Source organism: Takifugu rubripes, chromosome 12 (genome assembly GCF_901000725.2).
Source record: "Takifugu rubripes chromosome 12, fTakRub1.2, whole genome shotgun sequence".
Classification (NCBI taxonomy): domain Eukaryota; kingdom Metazoa; phylum Chordata; class Actinopteri; order Tetraodontiformes; family Tetraodontidae; genus Takifugu; species Takifugu rubripes.
The window spans coordinates 7,041,444-7,066,401 of NC_042296.1; the positions used below are offsets into that span (position 1 = coordinate 7,041,444).

The 24,958-nt window shown below is 52.5% G+C and overlaps 3 protein-coding genes across 7 annotated transcripts; all 3 read right to left on the reverse strand.

The window, feature by feature from the left end:
• Positions 1–3,133: 3,133 nt before the first annotated feature.
• Positions 3,134–8,039, reverse strand: tent5bb (terminal nucleotidyltransferase 5Bb). Its single transcript, XM_003969072.3, has 2 exons — positions 7,611–8,039; positions 3,134–4,660 (listed from the first exon to the last, which is right to left on the reverse strand). Exons 1-2 carry the CDS (start codon positions 7,764–7,766, stop codon positions 3,641–3,643), a joined length of 1,176 nt encoding a protein of 391 aa, XP_003969121.1. The 5' UTR covers positions 7,767–8,039; the 3' UTR covers positions 3,134–3,640.
• Positions 8,040–16,576: 8,537 nt separating this feature from the next.
• On the reverse strand, positions 16,577–20,382 carry zdhhc18b (zDHHC palmitoyltransferase 18b). Of its 5 annotated transcripts, XM_029845376.1 has the most exons (9): positions 19,710–20,377; positions 19,368–19,528; positions 19,145–19,294; positions 18,931–19,068; positions 18,781–18,832; positions 18,573–18,675; positions 18,390–18,499; positions 18,249–18,327; positions 16,577–17,847 (listed from the first exon to the last, which is right to left on the reverse strand). In XM_029845376.1, exons 1-9 carry the CDS (start codon positions 19,943–19,945, stop codon positions 17,779–17,781), a joined length of 1,098 nt encoding a protein of 365 aa, XP_029701236.1. In that variant the 5' UTR covers positions 19,946–20,377; the 3' UTR covers positions 16,577–17,778. The 5 variants fall into 5 exon arrangements, with proteins under 5 accessions (XP_029701236.1, XP_029701233.1, XP_029701235.1 ...); XM_029845373.1 differs by having other exon boundaries at positions 18,931–19,294; positions 19,710–20,382; XM_029845375.1 differs by having other exon boundaries at positions 16,577–18,327; positions 18,927–19,068.
• Positions 20,383–21,061: 679 nt separating this feature from the next.
• On the reverse strand, positions 21,062–24,857 carry rab42a (RAB42, member RAS oncogene family a). The gene is made up of 2 exons (XM_003969106.3): positions 24,290–24,857; positions 21,062–23,586 (listed from the first exon to the last, which is right to left on the reverse strand). The coding sequence occupies exons 1-2, from the start codon at positions 24,502–24,504 to the stop codon at positions 23,145–23,147; spliced, it is 657 nt and encodes a 218-aa protein (XP_003969155.1). The 5' UTR covers positions 24,505–24,857; the 3' UTR covers positions 21,062–23,144.
• Positions 24,858–24,958: the final 101 nt, after the last annotated feature.

Here is a 24,958-nt window from a genome sequence, read left to right on the forward strand (position 1 = left end):
CTCTTCGGACCCATCCTTCCCTTCCCAACCTCCACACCCACCCGTTAGCATTCAGCGGCCATTAATATTTATGAGCGAGAGACTCCTCGGAGGGGTGACGAACACTGTGACCTTTCAGAGGGGCCAGTGTTTACTGCGGCGTCAGGAAGACGGTCGGACACCCTCCCACCCTCCACCGGGCCCTCAGGAAGACGGTCGGACACCCTCCCACCCTCCACCGGGCCCTCAGGAAGACGGTCGGACACCCTCCCACCCTCCACCGGACGGTCAGGAAGACGGTCGGACACCCTCCCACCCTCCACCGGGCCGCTGGTGTTTGGTTTAGAGCCGATGTCGCTATCGTAGCGCTAACTTTCACCTCCAGTTGAACCTCGGGGGCCAGCCGACTGCCAGCTCAAGACGTGACATTTCCATTCAGCAAAGCTTCCCCAAACCTGTGTGTGCGTACACACAGTGTCCCTTTCTGTTTCTAGCGGCGCCCACAGAGGTCTGGGACGCTCTTAAAAATATGCTTCATTATTTTCAGTCTGGGAGTGACTCAACGGCACCGGCGCTCGGCCGCTGCCTTTCAGCTCTCCTTTGTAATGAAAACACAAACGGTGGCTTCTGCTCGCTGATGTCGTCCGCCAGTAATTGCTTACAAGCTAATTTGTTCGTACAGGGCGGTGGGGGGGTGAGAACAGTTGCCTTCTGCCCTAGACACTGACCTGATTACACGGTCAGACAGCACAGCAGGAAAATTATCTCTTACTTCAGCTTTGGGGATCCGGCACCGAGCCGACTTTTCCTTCTGCCCAAACTCTTCGCTGTCTAACAGGACGTGTTGCTCTGATCACATGGACGGTCCACGTCTCCACGGAGACATCCTGCAACCTCTCCTCAGGCGCAGTGGATGGTTGGTGTTTACGGTGCGTGTAAAGTTTGACATTTATAGTCAATAAAATGTCTCTCATAACTTTACTGGAAATTAGGAAATCTGCTGAACCGCCGTGTTCGAACAGCTGCTAGCGGTTGGCGGCTAATACACAGTAGCTTCAGGGACACTGATAGATGGACAAATGGGCGACTTTATTAATCCCTTTTGGATGTTCTGACGTTGAAATGGAGGACAAAAATGCGTCTTTGTGTTGTTTTTCCGACATTTTATTTGGGCGCTGACTTTTTTGCTCTGTCATGGTAGCAGACGTCATGCTAAGATGAGCAAAGCAGATTTGGAAGTCATTCTACTCTTTGATCACAGTTCTTTCATCGTTCCTCTGTGGTTTTGTCATTTATAAAGACAAAAACCTAAAACTGTAACTAGCAGCACTGGCAAGAAAAACCTCCCTTGAACAGGGAGAAACCTCAGCCAGGACCAGGACTGCATGTGAGGCTCAGAGGTCAAAATTCTTGTGCAGAAGTGCAGAAACAAATAAGCATCACCATGGCGATGTGGTTCTGAACAGCCAAAGGTCCCACAAACATAAACGCCTCTGAGTCGTGGGGAATGATGAAGCGGTGCCACCAAGTCCCTTAAAAGAACTTTATGAGGGAGAAGTACAGCGACTCTTCCGTCAATTTTTAACTATAAACACCAAAATTAGCATCAGGCTGATTCTGTTACCAACTAAAATGTTTCGCCTCCATTTTCACCAATAATTCTTTACATTTAGGACTTATTGGGAGAGTTTGGTTTCACTGGGAAAGAGCCTTTCGTCCTGTTGACTTTCCCTCTAATCTCTCTCTAAACTCCCGAGATAGCGTCTTTGCTAAAGCATGCTATTTAAAGTTCACCGCGCTCTTCTGAGAAGATGCAGCTGCACATGTAGCAGCTCTCTTGGGGATGAACTTGTTTTTCTTCATCCAGTCCCCCCTGACTGCCAACAAACCCAGATAGCGAGCTGAGCTCTGACACCAACGGGCTCTTCAGTTACGTTTGAGGCGTTCTTTGGGGCCCCTCATCCTGACCCGCCCCAACGTTCCCCCGGTGGTGTCAATCTCCAGCTAAACACGGCGTCCCACAAGCTAATTGAAGGAAATTTGCTACACCAACGGACGAAGCGATAGCCAGGCTGAGATTAGGCTTTTTAGCAGGACGACGCACAGGGAGAGGAACTGTTCTGAGCTCCAAAAGCCGCGGTGGCAGCTGGACCCGAGCGAGGCGACCACCCACGTAGAGGAGGGAGGGCTGAGGAGGCCAAGCTGCTGAGAGACGGTGCAACCGCAGATTCTACCCGGGTCAGATTCAACTCTGGTATTTGTCCAGCAAAAACAGACCCGTGGCTACCTGGCATTAACCCCGGGGGGGGGGGGGGGGGGGGCTTACCTTCTGTTCTCCTGAGCTAGCTAGTCTGAACCTGGACACAGGCTCAAAAGCCTTTAGTTCGAGCATTAGCATGCTAATGTTAGCACTTTTGGAGCGTTTAGGTCGATGCCTTTTTCTCGAAACGTTTCACTGGTGTGTTGAAGGCCAGATGAGCTCTGTCTCATCCCTCTGTTCCGGTGGAACTCTCCAGAGCTGTTTTCTGCAGACGTCTGCCAGCTTGCAGCCCTCCGGGGAGGAAATTCCCCCGCGGAATTTGGAGCTCGTCGCCTTAATCGCTCTGACAGATGCCTCCCTTAAAGATGAGCTTTTATTAAAACATCGCCGAGTGATTCACTCGAGGGTTCCACCGTCCCGAACACCTTTAGCCCAGCAGGCAGGTGCGTTCCGACGTCGCTACCTGTGGTTTAACGCCCTGTTTAGCCTCAACAGGCCGTTCGTCCGTGTAATAAAGTGCGACGAGGAACTTTCGGAGTGACCCGGGCTGGTTTTTGGGAGGTGAGGTAAGCGTCGTTCTCGGAGCTCCGGACGAGCAACAGCTGTCGGCGGAAACCCGCTGTCGGATCGCGGAGGCAGGAAATGGCTGCGGGTGCACGCAGCCAGAACAAGCCAGTGTTTGTGTCGGGTCGGTCCGCCTGAAGAGACGTAGACGACACACTTGGGAGTGATGGAGGAAGATAGAGGGAAATGTTTAGAGTCTGGAACAGATACGGAGACGGAGGGCTTTCATGGCCCCCATCCCCGGACCGGCTCAACTGGGGCGGATTAAAGCCACTTGTTCTCCTCACGGATCCACAAAGTCTGCAAAATAAAGACCAGCAGACCACAGCGTTCTGTTTTTTGGACTTTTTTTTAATCGTTTTAAAGACAAATACCCCGACCCTGCGTACAGAAATGCACAGTGACCCGGATGAAACGACCCAAGAAGCAGTTCTTTACAGAGCGAGTACAAAGGTTCAGGCACTTGGACCCACCGACGGGCAGCAGAGACCTTCTCCGGTCCCTCAGGTGAAAAACCACAGACGGAACAAGCGGCCCCGGACTAACCCCGGGATGTGGATCGGACCTGGCGACGTTCCGCCGCCGTCTCACCAATCTTCTTTTTCCAAATGCGTCATTTTGGTGACGAAATAATAGAGAATTAAAAAAAAAAAAAAAAAAAAAGCTTTATTGGCTCAAACGACTTTTTACAGCAGTATCGGTGGATATAACTTAGCGGAGTCATTCTTACTTAAGGTAATCAAAACTCGTTGCTTTTTGTCCGTCTTCGTACTAACAATGACCCGCCAGAACCAGAACCGGTACCGACGCTCGGCCCTGGACCTGAAGCGGCGGCGCTCAGCTGCAGGGCAGCCACGTCTGGTAAGAGTTACTGCACAGGTGCGACTGGACCTGCGCCACGTAGTAGTTGCTGAAGTTGACGTCGCGCACGTACGGCGCCGGCTGGTAGTAGCAGGTGATGTTGGCCAGCGCCGGGATGGCGTTCTGCTCGGCCATGACCCGCAGCGCCAGCGTGGAGATGAGCGCCAGCGTCTGCCTGCGCTCGTGTCCCATCAGGCACACGGTGCTCTCGTCCACCACCCGCCGCAGGGTCAGCAGGTACTCGTAGCGCTTGTTCTCGATGCCGGCGAAGTGGTTCTGCAGGTACGCCTCCAGCTTCCTCTGCTGCTCGCCGATGTCGGGGAAGTCAATAAAGAAGCGCGAGCACATGTAGCGCTGCATCTGCTTCATCTGAGCCTCGGAGGACGGCCGGAAGCCGCGCACCAGCAGGTGGCAGTACTTGAGCAAACCGCCCCCGCGGATCTCCTCCGGGCTGCGGGTGGCAATAGTCCTGGAGACCAGGTGCCCCAGGGCCTCGTGGAAGTCCCCGTACATGCTCTCGCCCTGCACCGTGGGGTGGAAGGCCTCGGACATGGCCGTCTCCGAGCAGCGGTCGAAGAGCAGCAGCGAGTCCAGGGTGATCTGGAAGGAGTCGACGCTGAACTCGAACTGCCGCCTCAGCGTGTCCACGAACTTCAGCTCCACGTTCTTGCCGGTGTTGTTGGAGAGCGAGATCAGGCTCCAGCGGTCCGTCTCGTTGCAGACCTTCACCATCTTTTGCACGTACGCCTCCTTCAGGGCGAGGGCGGTGATGCGCTCCCTGCACACCCCGTCGGGCAGGAAGTCCACCAGGCAGTCCAGGACCACGTCCTTCACCAGGCGGAAGGTCCTGTCGTCGGTCAGACTCAGGCCGAAGATCAGGTCCAGGTCTTTGTAGCCGAGGCCGTTGTCCTGGTGAAGCACGTGGCTGGCCGCCGAGCCGTTCAGCTTGACGTCGCGTACCGCCACGCCCCGCTCCTCCAGTCGTGCCCTGACCACCTGGAACATACAAAGATAGGAAAAAAACTGAGCGATGGACGTTTGCGAAAAAAATTCCTCCAGTCACGATTTCCTCATCTCAGAGGCTTTATTGATCCTGGAGTAATCAGACGGTTTTAGCGTCCAGGTCGTCCTGTTCTCCAGCTGAAGCTGCCGCGCACGTGTCCGCGCTCGTTCCAGATCTCAGCGGCGGATCCAAGAAAATGACATTTGGTTTTTCCTCCAGATACGGATCAGATATTCAGGCATCTGATTCGAACCTCCTTCCCGTTTCTTCCAGGAGATAAACTGGGCAGGACCGTTTGCTTATCAGTCTGGTATTTAGTCGCTTTTTTTCTCGGTCAAAATAACACAAACACGCGGCTCCTCGTGCGCATTTTTGTAGCAGGTACGACTCTGCCCCAGATCTGCTGCTACTTGTTCCTTTCATGGTTTTGGGTGCAGGTTACTGTGTGTGTGTGTGTGTGTGTGTGTGTGTGTGTGTGTGTGTGTGTGTGTGTGCTCACATTCACTACATACTGAGGACCAAAATCCTCACTCCACCCCCCTAAAATGGGGCCATTTTTCTGGGCTCCACTACTTCAAAGGGCTGTTTGAGGGTTAAGCTGTGTAATTGATCATGTCTGTGGACGAAGATATGAGTGTGTGTCAATATCATATCATATATTGAAGTCCGACTTTGCTATGGACGGCTAACCTGTTGTGCTAATGAGCAAACAAAGTACAGTAAAAGTGCTGATCAAATATGGAACACAGGAACCAAACACGTGACGTTCCAACCACAGATCATCACACTTAGAGAACCCTGATGCTAACGCTACAGCTAGGAAATCCGTGTTTCAGGGAAACCCACAAGCTGAGTTATCGCTAACCCATCATCATCTGCCTTATCTAAGGGTCCCGGAAGGTATGTGAGGAAGCGCCGGCCGCCGCCCCCGGACACGCCGTCCTTCTGCGCTCGTAAAATTTCCTCCCCGATGACGCAGAAGCACCCGGAGAGCCGAGCTGAAGGGAGACACTTCCGCCAACGTCTGAGCTAATGAGCCTTGTAAAAATAGCCACAAACGCAGCAGACGGTCTGTGTTGACGCCCCGGTGACCCGTCACAGTTTCCACTTCTGCAGGCTGGCTGCAGCGTTCCAGCGTAGCTGTTTTACTCAGTGGCGGCGCGCTAGTGAAGAGTTATGAGTCCCTGACTGTCGTGTTAGCTTCTGAGCTAACCCAGCTGGCGCTCCGTACAGTAGCTTGGCAGGCAAACAGGATGATGATGGTTTGACCAGACTTCCGACGGTTCACCTGCACGACGCTATTACCCCCCCCCCGATGGGCGCTCAGGATGAAGGAACAGCTGTCCGCTACGTGGTTGTTGCACCTTCACCTCCTGTTAAAGAGTTTCAACCTTCATAATCGACCACCAGGGGGCAGCTTTCCAATACAAATATAGCATTTATTCATTCGCACGAGTTCTTTGTACAACCCATAAAATGCTAAAGGCTAAGGTGAAGTCATCTGTTGTTTGTGGTTATTAATCCCAACAAAATCACCATGAGAGACCATGTGGCCTGTTAGCACTCTAGCCCACACAGGAAGTTGAGCGCTACACCTCCTCCTCCTCCTCCGTTTCTCGAAAATAACCCGGTGAGGAGTTGGTTTGCATGCTAGGCGGTGGAGTCAGGTGACTCCTCTTCATCCACCTCAGGTCTACGTCGTTAACCCGGGACTTTTCTCCGCTTCCAACATCTGGAAAAGTGGAGTTACGTCAAAACTTCGGATGCGTTTTTAAGTGCGGAATTATTTACATCCCGACGATGGTGGTCACCCGATGCTTCCGTAACGGGAGCGATGGCTGATGTTTGTCAGGATGAGGTTGAACAGACGGCGGGGGGGGGGGGGGGGGCTCCGCACCAGTGAAATTTAACTAGCCCCGCGGCTCACGTAGCAGCTGACCGCAGACGTGTGTTTTTTGAATGCGGCGCTCGCACAAAGCCCCCCATTGAGCCGCGAGCGCGATCCCCGGGGTCGCCCTGGCCGAAGCGCCATCAGGATTTACCGCCGTCTCAGGTAAACGGATCCGCCAGCTTCAGGTGGGCTAAAAATAAACGTCAGTCAGCAGCACCGCCGCGGTTTTTACATGTCCGTCGGCCGTTAACCATGAATCACGGACACCTCACATTACTGTCAACTCCTTTTCCAAAACACCTCTCGGCGGTTTCCAGTGTTTTTCCTTCCTTCCAGGCCGCCGCTAGTTTCCGCTCGCATCCGTACGGTTGGAAAATCAGCCAACGCAGGCGTGAGGCTGCGAGGACCCTTTGAACCAGCGGAGGCCTCCCGTGTTTGCACATGGAATATTTACTCTGATGTTAAGTTGATAAAACAAAAATAGGGAGCAAAGAATCTCCGGGCTGTTGACAAAGCACACATGCAAATATTCGGAAAGTTTCCGACAGAAGAGGAAAGTGAAGTATGGCGGGGGGGCGGGGCGGCTAGTTTACAGGGACCCTTTAGCATGCTGTGTCCATCTGAGGGCCCCCCCCCCCCGCACGCGCTCGCTCACCACAGAAAATGCGAATCACTCTCATGAAATCCGAACCGGGATTTAAACTGTCGGAAAACTGGGAAACTAATCCCAGTTTCATTTCGACATAAACGAAAAACAAAAAAAATGGAACTAAATCTGCTAATCCGCAACTCCCTACAGGTGATTTTACCCCCCCCCCCCCCCCCATCTGTCATTAACACGGGATTTCCTTTTTTCATTCACTTTTTTTTTTTTTTTTTTTTTGCATATTTTAGATTCGATTATGTTAAAACGTCAAATAACTCACAGAGGTTTTTAGTTGTGGTTGGTTAAATTAAACTTGCAGCGTTAAAAGGTTGAAAACGGACAGATTTCAGTCCTTTAGTGTGAACCCGTTTTGGCGCCTTTGGGCCGGGAGGTTCGGGGGTCTCACCTGGACGATCTGCCGGGGCTGCACGGACAGTGTGGGGAAGTTTCCGCGGCCGTGGATCGGGACACTCTCGCCCAGGATGGAGTCTAAACGCCGCACTTGGTCCCAACACAGCACGCTGACCCGCCGGCTGTGGTCCGGGGCATCTCCGGAGGACATGACGAGCGGACCCGACTGGACACGCGTCCGCAGAGAAGAGCGGCGGGGCGCAACACGACCTCCGGGACAAGCGCGCAGGAGGCGGAGAGAGACGGTCCTCTGCTGGGACAAAGTTTGAGAAGGCTCCTACAGGACGGGGACCCGGTGAGGAATATCAGACATGTCCTGAGCAAAAACTCCCAGCCGCGCTCCGGTTCCTCCCTCCGTCACTCTGGACCCAGAACTGGGCTGCAGCTGGACTACACCCGCTTTCTACCCGGCAGGGATTAACCGGAGCCTCCTGATTGGCTGGACAGGCACGCGCGCGCACACACACACACACACACACACACACACACACACGCACACACACATACACACACACACATACACACACAGAGCTACGCTTACTTTCCATGCGTGACAGGTTCAAAGACTGTGGGAAATCTCAGAACACCGTTGCCGCCCTCACACCTTCGGCTGTTTTTGCTAACGTGCCAGACATTAGCATGTTAGCACAACTATAAAGAAACAATTTACCGTCGGACTGAAACGTGATAAAACCTGGAAGTCAGCAGATTACTGGTATTTTTGAGTCTTTAAACAGAGTTTGGTTTTTTTTTTCTTCCAAATTTACCATGACGACAGTGACGCTGTGGTACCAAAATTAAATCTTTAATTGTGAAAATTTGCGTGGCGCCATTTTGATCCTCAGACGCGTTTTTCTGTTATTTGTTCTATCAACACAGACTTTATTAGTTTTTGGGTTTTTTTTTTTTTTTCTAATTTTGGAGTCAGGGTCAGTTTTTAGGACACACACACACACACACACAATGCCCCTAAATATCAGAAACGCATCCACTAAACCTGCATATTTAGCCTAAAAATGACCACTTTAACCCATAACCCTGGAAAAAATATCAGCCAACAATGCAAACAAGACGTGATATTTACTTGGTATTGAGATTTGCTCACACAGGAGGTGCACTTCACCCTCACAACAAGAATTTTGATGAAACAAATACAAACGGTAAAGCGAAAGCAATAAAGGCGGCGCCATCTTGGCTTGCAGACGTGTGCTAGCCACTGCTGTGGCTAAGGCGTGTCATTTGGAAGACTCAGTGTTTGATGAAGGTGGAGATGATAGTTTTCCATCTGCAGAAGCCATCAGAGTGGGAACAAAGCAGCTGTTGAGCTAGTTCGCAGGTGAAACTGGACAAAAGTTGGGGGAGGATTGACTTTTCAAACAAAACTTTCAGCTGTTAGCAGTTATTTAGCAAAATAAGTGCCGCGGCATGGAGAGATGGTGCTGGCAGAAGGTTATTTTAATGTTGAATTAGCAAGAATTAGCATCTTTCCAGTTGTAATAAATTCTTTGACAAGATACAAAAGGAAAATTGTCATTATATTTAACCAGAAATGGTTGAGAAAGGAGACGTTTTCATCCTGAAATGTGAGGCTAACCGTCAGGTTTGGTTCGAAGAAAACACGAGCGTGACGAGACGGAATGATGTTTTTCCACTTAATCGCGAGTTCCTCGTTGCTCGCCGGCAGTCTGCAGGTGCGTGTAGATGTTCTCGGAAAACACGTGAAGACTCACCTGTGGCCTACAGGCCACGGGGGCCCAGCGCGAGGGGCGGGGCCTTTTATAGCAGTCGTCTCTCTCAACAATAAAAGAGAAACATTTTGTAACAGCTAAAATGCTGCTAGCATAATGCTGTGTTTGTGCATAAATGCTAACAGCCACAGCAAACTACGCTCCTTCCGCGGTGAGAATTTTAAAGGTTCTGATGTTTTCGATCCAAGAGTGGAAGCAGGAAATTGAATGCATACCATCGGCAGGTATTTGTTCTTTTGTGGCGGCTCCTCCTGCTTACGTAACTCCATAGGGGCCCTTGGTGCCTCTTTTCCACTTGCCCCCGGAGCGACGCTCCACGCTGAAGGGAAAGAATGTGTTAAAGACTCCGGCGAGCCGAACGCACACGCTGGATAACAGCAATTCCTGCACCGACAGGAAGGATTTCCTTCCCGATATTGATGTTAGCGGCCTGAAATCCATCTATCAAGCTAATGTGTGATTAATTGACTGACTATTGAATCTGTTGCTAGCTAGCCTGCGTCTGCTGGCTATCCATCCACTGGCTCTGTTGCGTAACAGACTCATGTGCGTCTCCATGGCAACGTGGAACCTATAGGGCCGCCTCACCGCCACTACCGGAGCACCCTGAGGTTTCCTGATTTGCGAGCTCCCACTCAGAGGCCGTAGATCAGTGTCATCGCCTCACAGCGCCGGCGAGGTTGATGATGCCGGAGCCTCAGAGGACGGCGGTGTTTAAATGGCCCAGCCGCCATTTTGTTTTTAATGAGTTTTGGCCTTCCAGCGCTCAGGTGTTTGTGCACTTATGAAAATATTTATTTTTCCGGGACATTTTCAAATGGGACAAGATCAGGTCCAGGTCTTTGTAGCAAATGTCCCAAATAAAGCGCTGCCAAGTGCCCGAGTGAGTGTTTGTCATGCTTCCCTCTGAATGTTGCATTTTACGCTAGCTGTAACTGGATATCGATTTTCTCAGGTGTCTCTGAACGCGTAATCGTCCCCAGTTGCCTTTTGTGGCAAATAAAAGGCAAAATATCAGCAGCTCAGACTCCGAACTGGGTCAGTTCATTGTCTTCATCACAGTGACTTCGGCAAAAACATCAAGGACGAAGACAAAAGGAAAACGCTGTTGTCCAAACACGTCGTCCAAATAAAGAAACGGTCCCACGCAGGCCGACTTTGCTAGCTGTTCGTTAGCCTGCTGCAGTTTCACGTAGCGTAGCTGCCCAAATTCGGGATTTCCGGAGGGGATGAAACTGTCAACATGTGAGTTTTGAGGAGTTCTCGCTCTTGTGGACCTTCTCAGATTACTGCCCCATTCAGGGCTGTTGTCAGGGGGAGTTCAGCTCTCACCCCTGGTGCCGCGGAGGCGCCCAGCACACCCAGCCCAGGACAATACTGGTTCCTCTACCGTGCAGCAGGTGACACGTCTCCACGACAACAATGTCTGAGCTCCTCACACGAGCCCCCGTGGCTGCGTCTGTCCCGCTGCCAAGGAGGAAGTCGTCAATAGAGCCACAGAAGGAGCCTTTCATGAGTTCCCGTCAACGAAAGTCTCCCAGGCTCCACCTTCTTACTGGAAACATGTTGTCAAAACACACCTGAGAAGTTAAAGCGATTCTAAAATGAAGATCAGCCCCCTGAGCGACGGCACCAGGCCATCGGCCCCCCGCCAACCGAGCCGGCGCCGTTCTGCTCACCGGACCAACGGGACCCCGTTTGGGGGCTTCTCTGCTTTGACCTTTGTTGCTAACGAGATTTTCTGCATTGCTGACGCATCAATTTACGGGAACCTGAGCGAGTGCGGGAATAAGGAAGTAGGTCGATGCCTGCAGGCCCCGTGGCTGGTCTGTGGCTGGTCTGTGGCTGGTCTGTGGCTGGTCTGTGGCTCAGCCTCAGCCTGGTACCTATAGCGGCCTGCAGACCCTAAACTGACCCCAGTGCAGCTACAGAGTGACGGTCGAGGAACAAAACGCATCAAAAACCCCACAAACCTAAACTTTTGTCTGTTTTAATGGTGGAGATGAATCCCAGCATGGTTGGAAGCTCAAACCTCCCAGCTTGAGGTTTCGTTTCTGTGAAGATTAAAGAATAAACAAAAGCGAAAACCGAACTTCTGGAACGCCGCTTCCGCCTGGACTTAAGCCAAGCTGTTGTTTGACTGCAGCCCTCTGACTGGAGCTCCGCCTCTATTCAGCTCCCTCTGGCCTCCAGCAGTGATTCCTTGGAGAAGACGCACGGACACAGAGCTGATTCAGAGTCTCCCGCCGTCCAGACCGCCAACCGACAGCCACCCACGTGCGCAGCGCCCCCCGCTTTAAAGGGCCTCGCGGCCGTGAGCGGCTGCATTCAGCGCCTCCACAATCACAATCCGTTTTATTGCCAGCTCGGTTCCCCGATAAATAAAACCCCGCTCTGGTATTTTTAGCACGCTGAACAAGTGTTGCTATTAAGGAGCGTGGACAGAGGACAGACGGGTTATTTCAGGATGTGCAGGAATGCGTAGGTGCTAAAAATGCTTCAAATGCAAAATATAGCAAACCCCGTAAAGGTGCGCGTCAATACACAACTTTATCGGAGCTGCCAGCGTACAGAGATGCACCCACACAACGTGGCTATAGCCGCCGCGGACGCTAGCTAGTTTAGCCCGGGGTTGTTGTGCTCCATCAAACTGGTATTTCCAGTTTAGAGGACTGGAAGGCAGTTTTTATAAATATGTTGTCTTCAGCATGCAAAAGTGTGTCCTCAGGTGTGTTTGTGGTGGATGTGAGGACCCCAGGCTGACCTGCCGACCTCCCCCTTGCAGCACGCTGCAGTTTCGGCCGTGAAAAGGTCAAAGGTGAGAGCGGGAGCGACTGGAACGGAGCCGGCCTGCGGGAGATTCTGAACGCTGATCCTCCCCTGGTGTTTTCCATCAGCTGCGGTCCGAGCCGCCTTACCTGCCCCTCCAGCCCCCCTACCTGGGTCTCTGCCGGGCCCCCAGAACAAAGGCCCTGTGATCCTCGTAACGCGCCGCGCTGGAGATTGGGCACAGATGTGAGGCTGTTTATGCTTGCACCAGAAACGGTTTTACGGCCACATAAATTCAGCAGAGCGCGTTTGATGTCAGCCGAGCGCGGCGCACGTCACCGATCAACAGCACGCCGGCCTTTGGAGGCTCACGCCGATAATCTGGGTATTTAGAGACGGCAGATCCACCTTTATCAGGTCTCTGTCGCTTCGCCTCGTTAGCGATAGCGTCCTGTAGCAGATTAGAGAATCGTGTGCAGGCAACATCGGGGGTGTTTCCTAGTTTTTATTTTTACGGCGTCCTCCGGGGGTGGTCCTCACCGTCAAAGCTCCGGGCACAAACGCACCACGGCACCGCGTTTACGGTTGCTCGCCGGCTAAAACAGAAGGCGTCATCGGAAAGCCTCGGCCTGGTGCTGAGCCGGGCGGTTGTTTACGTGGGCGTGTTGCACCTTCAGAGGCGCTCACGTCAGACCCTGCTCTGTTGCATAAGATGGAAAGACCGATAATCTGGTGTCAGGTCGCCTTTTGTTCCATTCTGAGCTGAGACACTATGTACTTCCTGTTCCATCTGGCACGGTGACGTCTCGTAACCATGGCGATATATGGTGGTGGACTACATGAAACTATTATTTTCAAAAATGACTAAAAGCTGGTATAAATATTACAGTAAAGATAAATGTGCACTAATCTACTGATCTAATCAGTGCATTGTGGGAAATGTAGTTCCTTAATATCCAGGTTCACTAACGTTCAGTTGCCTTTTTTGGGTGGAGAGTTTTTTTTTTTTTTTTTTTTTTTTTTTCAAAGAAACCAGAGTCCTCCAACATGGTCCAAACTGGACCGCCAGCTTGGTCGACCAGTTCCAGCGCAGACACGTAAATGAGCTCGTGCAACCGTTCGGGTTAAGGTTGGGCAAGCACACTGGTTGTATTTATGGCTTGGGTGAGGCTATGGTTACGCTTAGGCAACCGAAACATTTCTGGCTTCGGTTATGGGGCCATAGATTTAGCTAGACGTTAAAAGTTGACTCACGGAGCGTTCTGGGCTCTCTGTCCTGAATTAAAGGCCACGCGACCACCGCGGGACCACAACAGCCTTACTGTACTCCCGACCTGCTATTTCTCTGCTGTATTTACTCTCACATTGTCTCTTAAGCAAAGAAAAGTCGCATTTCTTTCGACAGCTCGTTTGGAAATGAGCTGTCGGCCGAAGCTTTGGTTTCGCTAATCAGACGCTGGTTTCAGCTGTTTTATTTCTTCAGTTTCGCCTTTTTCTGAGCTAAAACCTCTTCACCTGATTTTCTTCAGACCTTCCAAACAGTACCGGGGGAGGGGCAGGAGAGCCATTATTTTCCCACTGGATTATTTTTACCCTCCCACCACGGCTCATTGATAGAATTGCAGTCCTTTGCTCTATTTCAGGCTCCTTATTTTCTGGCTCTTAGCTGTCACAGCCGGCCAGAACTTAATTTTGTAGCCTTTGATGGCCAGAAATCCTCCCAACATCCTCTGCCTGGGGAAAAATAGCTCGAGTCACATCATCTCGCTTCATTATGAAGGTTTAAAGTTCTAATTGGATGGAAATTTGGGCTTTTTTTGTGTGCTACGACGCACGGGAACGTTTCAGTTCTTCTCGTTCTTAGTTCCATGTAGCATTTTAGCCCGTCTAGCTAGCAGTCACCCGGCCATGTTGCTGCCTCCCATCTGCCTGAAACACCCTAAATTACAAACCCTTTTTGCCTTCATTGCACTTGCACGATAACGCAACTTAGCTTAATAAAATTAGCAGCCGTTTCCATAAAAATAGTCCCGATTCCTTTAACGGCTTCCTGTGCTGTGGCCCCCTAATTTGAACAGAGGTGTTTTTAAGGAAGCAAAGTTGATGACGCGGCGCAGCTTTGCTTTTGCGGTTCCAGGAAACTCCACAATTGCCCACATCTCGCCTGTAAAGCTAACGTCTAATGACGCCGCTGCCTCCGCTAACGACGAGAAGGTCCCCCTCTGCACATTCAGGCAGCTCGCTCTCCCGCTGGCGGACCCCACACGGCGCCAGAGGCTGAGCGCTCGGTGGTTAAGATGGAGGCTGAGGCGCTGGACTTTATGCTAATGAGACCACAAAAAACCTGACTTTGATTTTTTGTTGTTGTTCTTTTGTGGGAGGAGGGGGGGGGGGGCTGAAAGGGAGGCTGTTGAGCAGAAGCACCTGGATCTGAGAGACCAGAGAAAAGAGTCCTCACCAGCCTCAGATCTGCAGTCCAAGTGTGCCCTCCAGGTTCCAGGCTTTGCTTTAGTCCATCCTGATGTGACTAGAGGCTCAGGTGGAGGTGGGGAACCATCTGTGGGATTCCAGGCAGCTCTGTCACCGCTGGGGGGCCGACAAGATTCAGTCTGTGCTGGAAACAGAGATTCCAAAAACCTTCTCAGCTGAGTTTACGTCAAAAACGTTTTTAACGTGAGACCCACTGAGGTCAAGAACCTCCGGTGGACAGATCAAAACTGCATCTGCAGTCCAGCCCAGAACCATGATGACTGCCCCCTCCCCTCCTGATGGACGGGTCAGAGAACCCCCTGGTCCAGATCCATTTCTGCTTCCCTCTGTCACTTCAGCCCGTCCACGTGTTCATCATCATCCTGGTGACGTCTCTTCTTCATTAGGGGACCTTCCCCCCCCAGGAGTCACGGCCTCTGGTGCCTGCATGTGTCTGAGATACTTTGTTTTTAGAGTTTGATGGTGGAGGTGGGGGGGTCACAGAGGGGTCACATCAGCCCCACTTGGTTCTGGTTAGTGATCATCTGCAGGCTCGGCTCAGAAAAAGTCAACACTGACCCAAAATTTGAGAGGTGGGGGGGTCTCCGGGGTTAGCGACCCCTCCCAAAGACCTTTCTTTAACCTTTCCCCAGCAGCGTTTAGCACGAAAGAAATTACGAAAGAAAATATCCAAACGGGGAACGAAAATAAATGTCAGGGCAGAGAGAAAACGGGAACGTGCACGTGAGGGGACCTTCAGAGGGTTGAAAAGGTGGACGTGCACAGACGGCAACAGTTAGCATAGTTGCATTAGCGCATGTGGCGCATGTGATGGACGCGGATCCTGGAATCCGACTTAAAGCCTCGGGCACAAACTTCCGAAGCATGAAACGGTTTATTGTTTGGAAAGGTTGTGTCCCCTTCGTTTATAGACGATCCAAACTTGGTTTGAGGCAACTTTAAACTGGGGCAAATATTTAAACACGGCAACGGGAGCCGAGCGTCCACAGAGACGCGAGTGCAGGGGGCAGCAGTCCAGCGTCTGCTCTCCGTAAACATTTATTTGTCCTTCCGAGGGACTCGTTAAACCTTTTCGTGGCCCACAGCAGCCTAATTTGTCCCGGCATTCCTCGGAGCATATGGCGAGAGGGGGAACCCCGCTTCCCTCGTAAGCTGCACACATGTCAGCTAAACGAGAGCTCGTTAAGGTGTCTCGGCCCCCCCCCCCGCAGACGTGTGGCGTGAAGGCAAACACGCAGCCTCGGAGGACGGGGACGATTTACGCGGGATGGATCGGGATGCAGACGATGTGTTGGTGTCCACGGAAGAGTGACGGGGCGGAGGCGGCTACAACGTGGAATCACGGAAACCGGGAGGGTGTTTATTTACGTAACCGACGTTTCTTTCAGCACTTTTATCAACCAGATCTCAACTATTCGCCCCCCCCCTTCCCGGGCGCTAGGACATTTTTGTAATTCTGTGTAACAAAGACGAACACACGAAGGTCTGGAAAAGCCCTCGGATCATAAAAGCAAATGCGTTGGTCTTCGGAAGCGCCGTCAGGAACGCACAACTGCAGCCACGCCGCCCGGGGGGGGAGGGTTCACGGTGGGGGGGGGGACTGGAACCGCTGCTGTCGCCCTGCAGCACAGACGAACCTGGAAGGTCGTGACTCACCCACGTTAAACTTTATGACAATGAAGAAACACAAACACGCTGCATTCGTCAGGGTTCACTGAGTCTCAGGAGCAAAGTTGCCAAGCAGGAATTCTGAGCTGCGTCATGAGATGGAAGTTGTTACAGAAAAGAGGCGATTTAAGAATCTCTGGGTAGTTAGTGCAGCCAGCAGCGCTCTGAACTCACCTTTTACCTGCGTCAGGAAGTTTAGCAAAGAGTTGATGCGAGTTTTATTCCCAAACTGGAGAAGAGAGACTTCCCCGCGGCTTCGTACCGCCACCTGGCGGTCGCCCGCGGAACTGAAGACAACGGAGCCTTTTTGGTTTCGCTTCACTTTTAATTTCCTCCATGTTGCGCAATATACATCGCTTGCCACGTGCAGCGTGTGCATGCCTGTGCAGGAGTGCGTTTTGGTGCAACTATTTACATGTTCTGGTGGAGAATCCTTCAGTTACATCACAGACGTTGCATATTGACCAGGTTAGTGCCTGAGAATAGAACACACAACCACCGTTAACGGACACCTTCTGGGCTGGCCACAGGAAGGGGGGCAGGTCCGGTAAAGGTGGGCGAGGGGGGAGAGTGAATCATAAGCTGCGTCTGTCGTCGCCGTCATGCACCACAGCCACTGGTGTTTAGGCAGCTACGGCTAGTTTACAGCGACGTCCGCACAAATGTGATGCTAATTCAGAGTTAGAGGGGGAATATTTTGGTGGGCAGACGGTGGCGGGTCTGGCCGGACGCCGCGACAGAAGGTGGCAGGGTGGAACCTGTGGCTAGGTCCCTCAGACATGCCAGGTCATGCTAGCCAACACTGATGACATCACCCTGTGGGGCTTGTTTGTGTTGAATCATGAGTGAGCGTCGACCTTTGACCTGCTAAGGGTCCCCGTGTGACAGATGTCAGCTCACTCTCCGGGACTCGCTTCCAACCGCGTGGGTGGGGAGGGTCAAGAGGGTCACGTGAAGAGATACCTTTAGGTTGCTTCATTCCACTGAACTGTGCGCCACCGTGTTGCTCCTGCCGGGGCAGGTGGGTTCTGAGGGTCCCCCCGGGGTCCGTCGTGGCCCCACGAGAAGATGAGAAGGACTGATTAGAACAGCCTGCGAGGTTGAAGGGCGGATTAGATCACTTCACCCGCTCAAGATGATGGACAGCAGCTGGGAGTTTGAGCAGGCGGTGGAAAGGATCAAAGCCCTCCAATCACGTCTGGAGACCTGCTAACAGCTAACAGCTGCTAACAGGTAGCTAACAGCTGCTAACAGCAGCTAACAGCTAACAGCTGTTAGCCTGTTCAGACTGGAGTTTTGAGCTGTGACAGTTCTGGTTGATCTTCTGGGCTGATTTATGCCGCAAACAGGTCCCATAAGAACGTGAACATGTCGTTTATACTCAGGACCCGTGCGCTGATCAACTGTGCACGTGCACAGGTGACCGTCGACGCGGCAGCAGGAGCTAAAGACGCGCGGCAGGACACGCAAACAGAGGACCACCTGTGTTTAATCAGCCGGTGCAGGACGCAGCAAAGTCCAGACATGTGTCCTCCTGCAACAGGACACAGGACACGGCTGGAAGACAGGACAGATGGGAGACGTTAGGGACAAAAGGATGCTTTGTTTTGTTTCAAAAGGTGAAAGGAGATGAAAGACAGGGACTCCCGATCCAGCGTGACGGCTCTGGCGCCATCCAGTGGTGAGAGTCCAGACTGCAAGAGGCCGGAAAACTGACGGTCTCCAGCCTTCAAAGGAAAGACGAGATCTTTGGTTCTCAAAGCCGCTGAACGGAATCAGAAGCTCCCGAATTGACTGCTGCTAATGGCTACAGGGACAGACCGCTAACAGCCCCGGGGGGTCGTCTGAACAACGTAGCGCCGACGGCATCAGGAGGCGTCAGCAGACGAAGAGTTCAGGGGTTCCTGCAACGCGAGAGTCGGCCGAGAAGCTCCTCCCACCACATTTATCTGACTTACAGGGGCGGCGGCGGGCGGCTGCGTGTCCCCGGCCTGGACCGACTCGTCCTGGGGCAGGAAACCTCGTCTGTCGATCAAACTGGACAGAGAAGAAAGTGCTGATCACTCTGCATCTGTCAGCCACATGTGCCGGGGACGCACCTGGGGGGCATGGGTCCGCAGAGGGTGGCGCAGCAGTTGAGGACGGCGCTGCGGTGGCTGTACGGGTTGGCGACGCCCTCCCCGCTCTTCCCCGACCACGAGCCTTTGATCTGTCACAGGGGGGACGGAGAAGCGTCTCGTTATCCGGCCGCCTTTCACCCAAAGCAGAAAAAGTTCCCTCACGTCTTCGTTGGTGGTCACGTTGGAGGCCACCAGGTACGTATGGAAGCCCGACAGGCCCAGAATGGACCAGACTGAGAAGAAACAGATCGCCAGCTCGACGGCAGTGGGCGGCGTCAAGGAACATAAGCGGGAGACGCTACGGCCACCAGCCGGGCTGATCGGGTTTGTCCGCACCGTTTTGGTTCCGACATTTTAATCTCAAGGATATCTGCCAGGGCTCTCCTGCAGGGCGAACACCAGGCCTCGGCCCCCCTGGGCCCCTGAAAGAGGAGAAGAGGGAGAGTGACACGGAGCTCCGGATGTTCCGGCTCTTCCGGCAGATGGAGCCGCTTCCGGGCGGAACGCCGCTCGGACCTACTCAGCGCCAGATGCGTGGCGACGCAGCCGAAGATGAACGCCGTCAGGAAGGACAGCGACACGATGAAGGCGTAGAAGAAACGGTAGTTGCGCTTCCCCACGCAGTTGCCCACCCAGGGGCAGTGGTGATCGAAGCGCTCTGGAAGAGAGAACCAGAACCACCTGAGCCTCGGCACGCACGCGTGTGTGTGTGTGTGTGTGTGTGCACGGCTCACCCACGCAGTTGTCACACAGGCTGCAGTGGGAGGTCCGCGGGGGCCGGAACATCCTGCAGGTGAAGCAGTACTTGAGCTTCACCGGCTGCTGGTTGATGGCCACCTCCAGGGTTCGTGGCGGCGGGCGGTAGCTGGCGTTCCCGGAGCCGTCTGTGGAGGAGGAGATCACCCCATGTCAGACTCTCCCGCTTCGGAAAGACCCCGTCGTCACACTGGACCTCACCGATCTGCTTCTCCACCTCGGCGGCCTCGTCCGGCGTGGCTCGGGGCAGGATCCCCGGGTCGCTGAAGCTGGTCCGGAGCAGGGTGAGCAGCACAAACAGGAAGAGGACCCCCCCGATGGCGGGTATGCAGCTGGTCAGGTGTTGGACCAGGAAGGGACAGCTGGGACAGACGCAAGCAGGAACATTATGACTGAGCAGAGAGTAATAAGCAGGTTATTGATAGATTATAAGGTTCTGGTGAGGGGCTGCAAAGGTCACGTGGCCGGTCGGGGCCATCCGGGTGACCCTGGGAGACGTATCTAATGCAGAGAACCCAAACTTCCTGTTCGATATCAACTCACTCGAATATAAAGAAGAGGCCGCAGGTGAGCAGGATGAGCCCCAGGGTGAGGGGGAAGACCCCGCTCTGCCGGGCCATGATGACCCGGCCGCCGCAGCAGAAGCGGTTCTTCCCCGGGAAAACTTCCCACCGTCTCCTCGGCCTCCTCCGCTCCTCTCTGCCGTCCCGGGTCGGGGGGGTCGGCGCCGGCGTGGGTCGCGCCCGCGGTTCGATCTGCTCATACTCGCAGCTGTCCATGCTGGAGTTCGGCTCTGTCCCGGTTCGGACCTCCGGGGCATCTGCCCAGCATCCCACCCCCCCGCGTCACAGCGCCGCCGTCGCCATCCCGCGAAAGAACCTTTTGACAGAGGGGGGCCACATGTAAATAAACCCTTCCAGAAACTAGATTATCTGTCGGTTCCTCCGCACGCCTGGTTCCGTGAGGACTCGGCAGCCGTTAGCATCCAGCGGTCCAGGGAGCCTAAAAACCACCGCTGCTAGCCTGTTAACGCAACATTTGCACGTTTTTACGGAAACCCCCATTAATTGAGCGAGAAGTGAAACTTAATTTCATCTATCTGTTCTTCTCCCACCAGTTCGTGACTGGGCTGAAAAAACAGACCGCCGGTTAAACTGGTTGACGTCAAGCTGACGCAGCAGAAACAGGCGTTTCCGGTGGCATCCCGCCAAAATTAGTGTCGTTTAAAAAGAAATATGTGGAACTATTGCCGATTATTAAATCTTAATAACGCAAAACAAACCAAATTTACTTCGAAATGTTATCCCTGTGACGTTCAATTCAAATATTATGGATAAAATTGACCACAAATAACAAGATATTCAACTTCCGGTTTGTCGGTAATATGACGCTACATTAAACAGTTAATGCGATATAAATAGTGTGTTTCGCATGTTGTAGTATGTTTAACTATGTTTTCTTATCTATTTCATTACGAAATATCCATTTTCACTTTTCATGTTATTCACAGATTGCGCTGAATTAAATGCGTTGTTGTCAAAATCCCCAAAACACGCAAAAAAAAAATCTGGTATGATATTTTCTTGATGATTAAAAAAGAGAAATTAAAAAAAGACGCATTTAAATATGATTTTCTTTCATAGTTCCGCTCTTGTACGCACGCGCACCAACCGAAATCAACAAAATAAGCATATATATACGTATATATAGAGCTGATAAACATCTAATGTAATATGATACCTCTATAAAATATAATCTAGTAAAAATAAAATGAAACAAAATAGCACAAACTGGAAATTGTCGTGTGTTATAGAGGAAGAAATGTGGGTCATCGTGAGTTCTCCCCGTCAGCCAGCAGATGTCGCCAAATTGCTCGTTGAAAAATGGACTCCATATTATTGACTGAACATCTATTTATTTTTATTCTTAATCCAATCAATAAAATCACATCGAAAGAAATACAGCATTTACAAAATAATAGACATTTATTGACTGAAGCTGTGAAATCACGTGGATCTGTGCTGTAGAAGAGGCTGATGAGGTCTGGAACTAGTGAGGAGTCTTCAGTGTTGCTCCCATTTGACTTTACTATCAAATCTAGATGTCATTTCTCCTTGTTTGCGCTAAAGCTTGTCATATAGTCATCAAAGTGACTTGAGACTGCAATCTGAAACTATTTTACACCAGCAGATGAAGGGAAGTGTTGCAAATATGGAAATAAGCAGATTTCATCCAAAACATCCATCATGTGTCCATCAGGACCCGAGAACACGCTGCTAGCAGCACCATTTGTTAACATGTAATGTTTGTTAGCATAGATTTTATGGGGACATTTAAACGTTCAGAGAGGGGCGAAGACTGGTTGTGAGGAAAGCAGCGACACAGACGGGCCACGGGGTCGAGGAGGGACTTTGTCTGCCTCAGAACACGACATGCTAACACCTGATCGAAGAACCTGCTGCTGTTGGTGGAGTCATGTGAACACACTGGTGTGTGTGTGTGTGTGTGTGTGTGTGTGTGTGTGTGTGTGAGAGAGAGAGAGAGAGAGATGGACAGACATCAGGGGGTTTTGTGGTGAGATGCTGGTGAGTGATGGAGGAGAGGAAGTGAGGACTCAGGGACCGACTAAGGGGTTTTATTGTCTGCTCCAGACCTGTGGACAGCAGATCGATACCGTCTGCAGCTAAAACCTCTCTGGAGACTTTAAACGCTCCCTGATGAAGCTTCTCACTGGCGCGTTGAAGGTGATGAGCAGCTGTTGATGGCGCACGTGGCTCCGGTACATCTCGCTAACGTTAGCGTCACGTCAACGCGATGTGGATGTAAAAATGCTTTTATGTACAAACTCCAGCCACACAAATATAACTGTGGTTCTGTCTGTAAGCAGATGTTTCACGCAGGTACTCATGAGTCCTTCGGCAGCTCTGAGGAGAGTTGGAAACGGCGCATTAGAGGACCGTGCTAGGCTAGTTTAGCTTCAAGATTAGAGTCGCCTCTTGGAACCAGCAGGTTGTGTAAAACTGGCTGAGGTCTATACAAGGAACCGGGCTCCTGCTGCTACGCTAGCGTCTCCTCACAGGTTTGTTGTTTACTGAACGAAAACTGTCAGAAAGGCCGCGCACGAGGCTCACTTCCCCAAATTTTGTAGCCTTTTTCTTTGGAAAAAAGAAAGGGGAAGTAAAATTGAGGGAGCAGCCGAGCTGTCGCCTGACAAAAGACCTCGAGCCAACGTGAACGCTGCGTTCTGCTGTTTGTTGTGTCTGCTGCCACGCTAACGTGGGTTCACCATCACCGGCGACATTTGCAGTTTAGCGTCATGATATTTTAGCTTCTACGGGTCTTCGTTGGAAGAAGCTATTGGTTAAATCTGAAACATGCTACACGGTAAGGGCCTACCAGCTGAAGCCTAAATGCTAACACGGGCCAAGCGTCACTGAAGGAAGGTTTCCACACTCTCCAGCTTGATTTGAGCAGAATCCGCCCAAACTGCTATCGTTAGCGTCCCGTTAGTCCCTCTCTACATATAATTCTTTATAAAAACATAACTATTCACAGGAAAGACTTAAATCAGTTTTAGCGTGAGTGTGCACACGGCTAACAGTAGCAGGAAGAGCACGATGACGTCATACTAGCGATCTGATTCAGCTCCCATTGACATTTTAGCTTTTGTCCCTATAGATCTCGCTAATATTTACAATATCACAGTTCACACGAGACTGCGGGCAAACGCGAAGACACGGAGGACGGATGTCGGACCGCCGGCGTCGGGTTCGTCGGCACCTTCGGCCTTCCGGGCCCGGCGATGCGCTGGCTCATGCTACACGACATTTACGGACACGACCCTCCGGGTACACATGGAGACGCGGTGACCCCCCCCCCCCCCACGAAGCACGAGGTGAGGGAGTGATGGATGGCGTGAGCCTGAGTGATGGACGTGTGGGAGGAGGTGGGATCCTGGGACAGGACCGTGGTCCGGGATCAGCAGTGGCAGCCCTTCTCGGCCGTCGCCATGGCGACTTCCTCTTCGTCCTCGGCCGGGTAGAGGACCTTGGCGGTGAGGCCGCTCTTCACCCCGTCCCAGCCGTCGCGCGTCACGATCTCCCCCATCTTCATCAGCTCGTAGATGTCTCTGGTCAGCAGCTCGAAGGCCCGGTCCACGTTGCTGTTGCACTTGGCCGACGTCTCCACGTAGCGGACGCCCAGGTCGGCCGCCAGCTGCTCCGCCTCGTCCCTGCTCACCTTGCGGTCCTTGTTGAGGTCGCTCTTGTGGCCGATGAGGATGTAAACCATGTGGTGAGGCAGGATGTGCTCACTCACCTCCTTGTGCCACTCCCTCACATGGTCGAAGGTCTTGCGGTTGGTCAGATCGAAGACGAGAAGCCCGCCCACAGAGTTCCGGTAGTACGACGTGGTGATGGATCTAAAGGTGGAAAGAGGGAGAGCGTTCAGATTTACCCCCCGAAACTGCTTTGATCTGCTTTGATTCGTAGCGTGTTTCATGTCTAAAAGTCTGAACATATTCAGCTAAAACAGGAATTCTATTAGCGGGTAACAGGAAGTGAGGCAGATACTTCCGGAGGTTCCTGAACGCAACACGAGGTTCCCCTCCAGGTAACAAAACTGCAACAGGCAGGTAAACGTGTTATTTCAGGAGGGGGGGGGGCTTCAAACTCTTTAAAGGGCCGGTGTGGCGGCGCGTGGAGGAAACCTCCGTCGGAAGGATGAGCTTCAAAAGAACAAGCAGATGTGAGAGCTGCTGCTCCGCTAACAGACGCTTCAAACGGGCTCAGCAGAACACGCAACAGGATGACGCGGAGGCGGCTCCGGGTTCGGGCCGTTGCCCAGGCGACGGAGCAGAGGCCTGGATATGCAGGCTGTCCATCACCCGTGAAGGCGGCACCCTCCTGGGGACGGTTCGAACCCTCCCCCGACCCCCTCCGCGACGGTCCGCACTCGCTTCATTACGTCGCAACAAAGAGGAAAATCCTTTAATTGAAATTAAAGGGTTTAATTCGATAATAGCAGCCAATCGCGTCATCTAACCGAGGCCTGGAGATTTAAGGGTGAAGCCCGGCCAGACAGCGGGGAGGGCCCCGCTGCCATCTTTAGCCCTGCTCCCCTACCTGAACCGCTCCTGTCCCGCAGTGTCCCACAGCTGCAGCTTGATCTTCACGCCGGGCTCGATGTCCAGCGAGCGGGCGTAGAAATCCACCCCGACCGTCGGGTCCGCCACGTCGCTGTAGATCCCGTCCGTGAAGCGCTTCAACAGCGACGACTTGCCCACCGTCGAATCCCCGAGCAGAATGATTCGGAACTGGTATTGCCACAAAATATCCATGGCATGACTCTCGGGGGGGGCAGCGGGGCGAATGTGGGGAAACAAAGCCGTGAGCGCGGCGTGTTTACGGTCCCGCCGCCTCCCGGTGCACCCGGTGCTCCCGGTGCTCCTGGTGCTCCTGGTGCTCCTGCTCAGGAAGAGACCGCAGTCATGTGACGGCTTCACCTCTGCTCCGCACTCAAAGACACGGTTGTGTTTTGAAGTCACGGGGCAGCTGCCTTTGATCGGAACCTGTTAAAGCCAAACCCCCTCAAAAAAATAAATCGTCCGCGTTACATAAAAGACGGACGGGCTCGCGGGGGGAGGTCTGGCTGCTGTCCGTGGTTCTGAAGTCCGTCAACCCGCCACGATATCCAATGACGTCAGTGATTAAGCGATATTACTTTTTTTTTTAAACAAATGTGTGGCCGAATAAACGTTAAAACGGCTTTTGGCGCGTGTATTTGTGAGTTGA

Bases quoted from the DNA above. Each gene is read 5' to 3' on its own strand.
- tent5bb (XM_003969072.3), bottom strand. From the start codon at position 7,766: ATGTCCTCCGGAGATGCCCCGGACCACAGCCGGCGGGTCAGCGTGCTG. The intron at 4,661-7,610 runs GTGAGACCCCCG...TGTATGTTCCAG, and splicing joins AGCCCCGGCAGATCGTCCAG to GTGGTCAGGGCACGACTGGA.
- zdhhc18b (XM_029845372.1), bottom strand. From the start codon at position 19,945: ATGGACAGCTGCGAGTATGAGCAGATCGAACCGCGGGCGCGACCCACG. The intron at 18,833-18,930 runs GTAGGTCCGAGC...CTCCTCTTTCAG, and splicing joins CGCCACGCATCTGGCGCTGA to GGGCCCAGGGGGGCCGAGGC. The intron at 18,676-18,780 runs ATATCCTTGAGA...GACGCCGCCCAC, and splicing joins CTGCAGGAGAGCCCTGGCAG to TGCCGTCGAGCTGGCGATCT.
- rab42a (XM_003969106.3), bottom strand. From the start codon at position 24,504: ATGGATATTTTGTGGCAATACCAGTTCCGAATCATTCTGCTCGGGGAT. The intron at 23,587-24,289 runs GTAGGGGAGCAG...TTCCACCTTTAG, and splicing joins GCGGGACAGGAGCGGTTCAG to ATCCATCACCACGTCGTACT.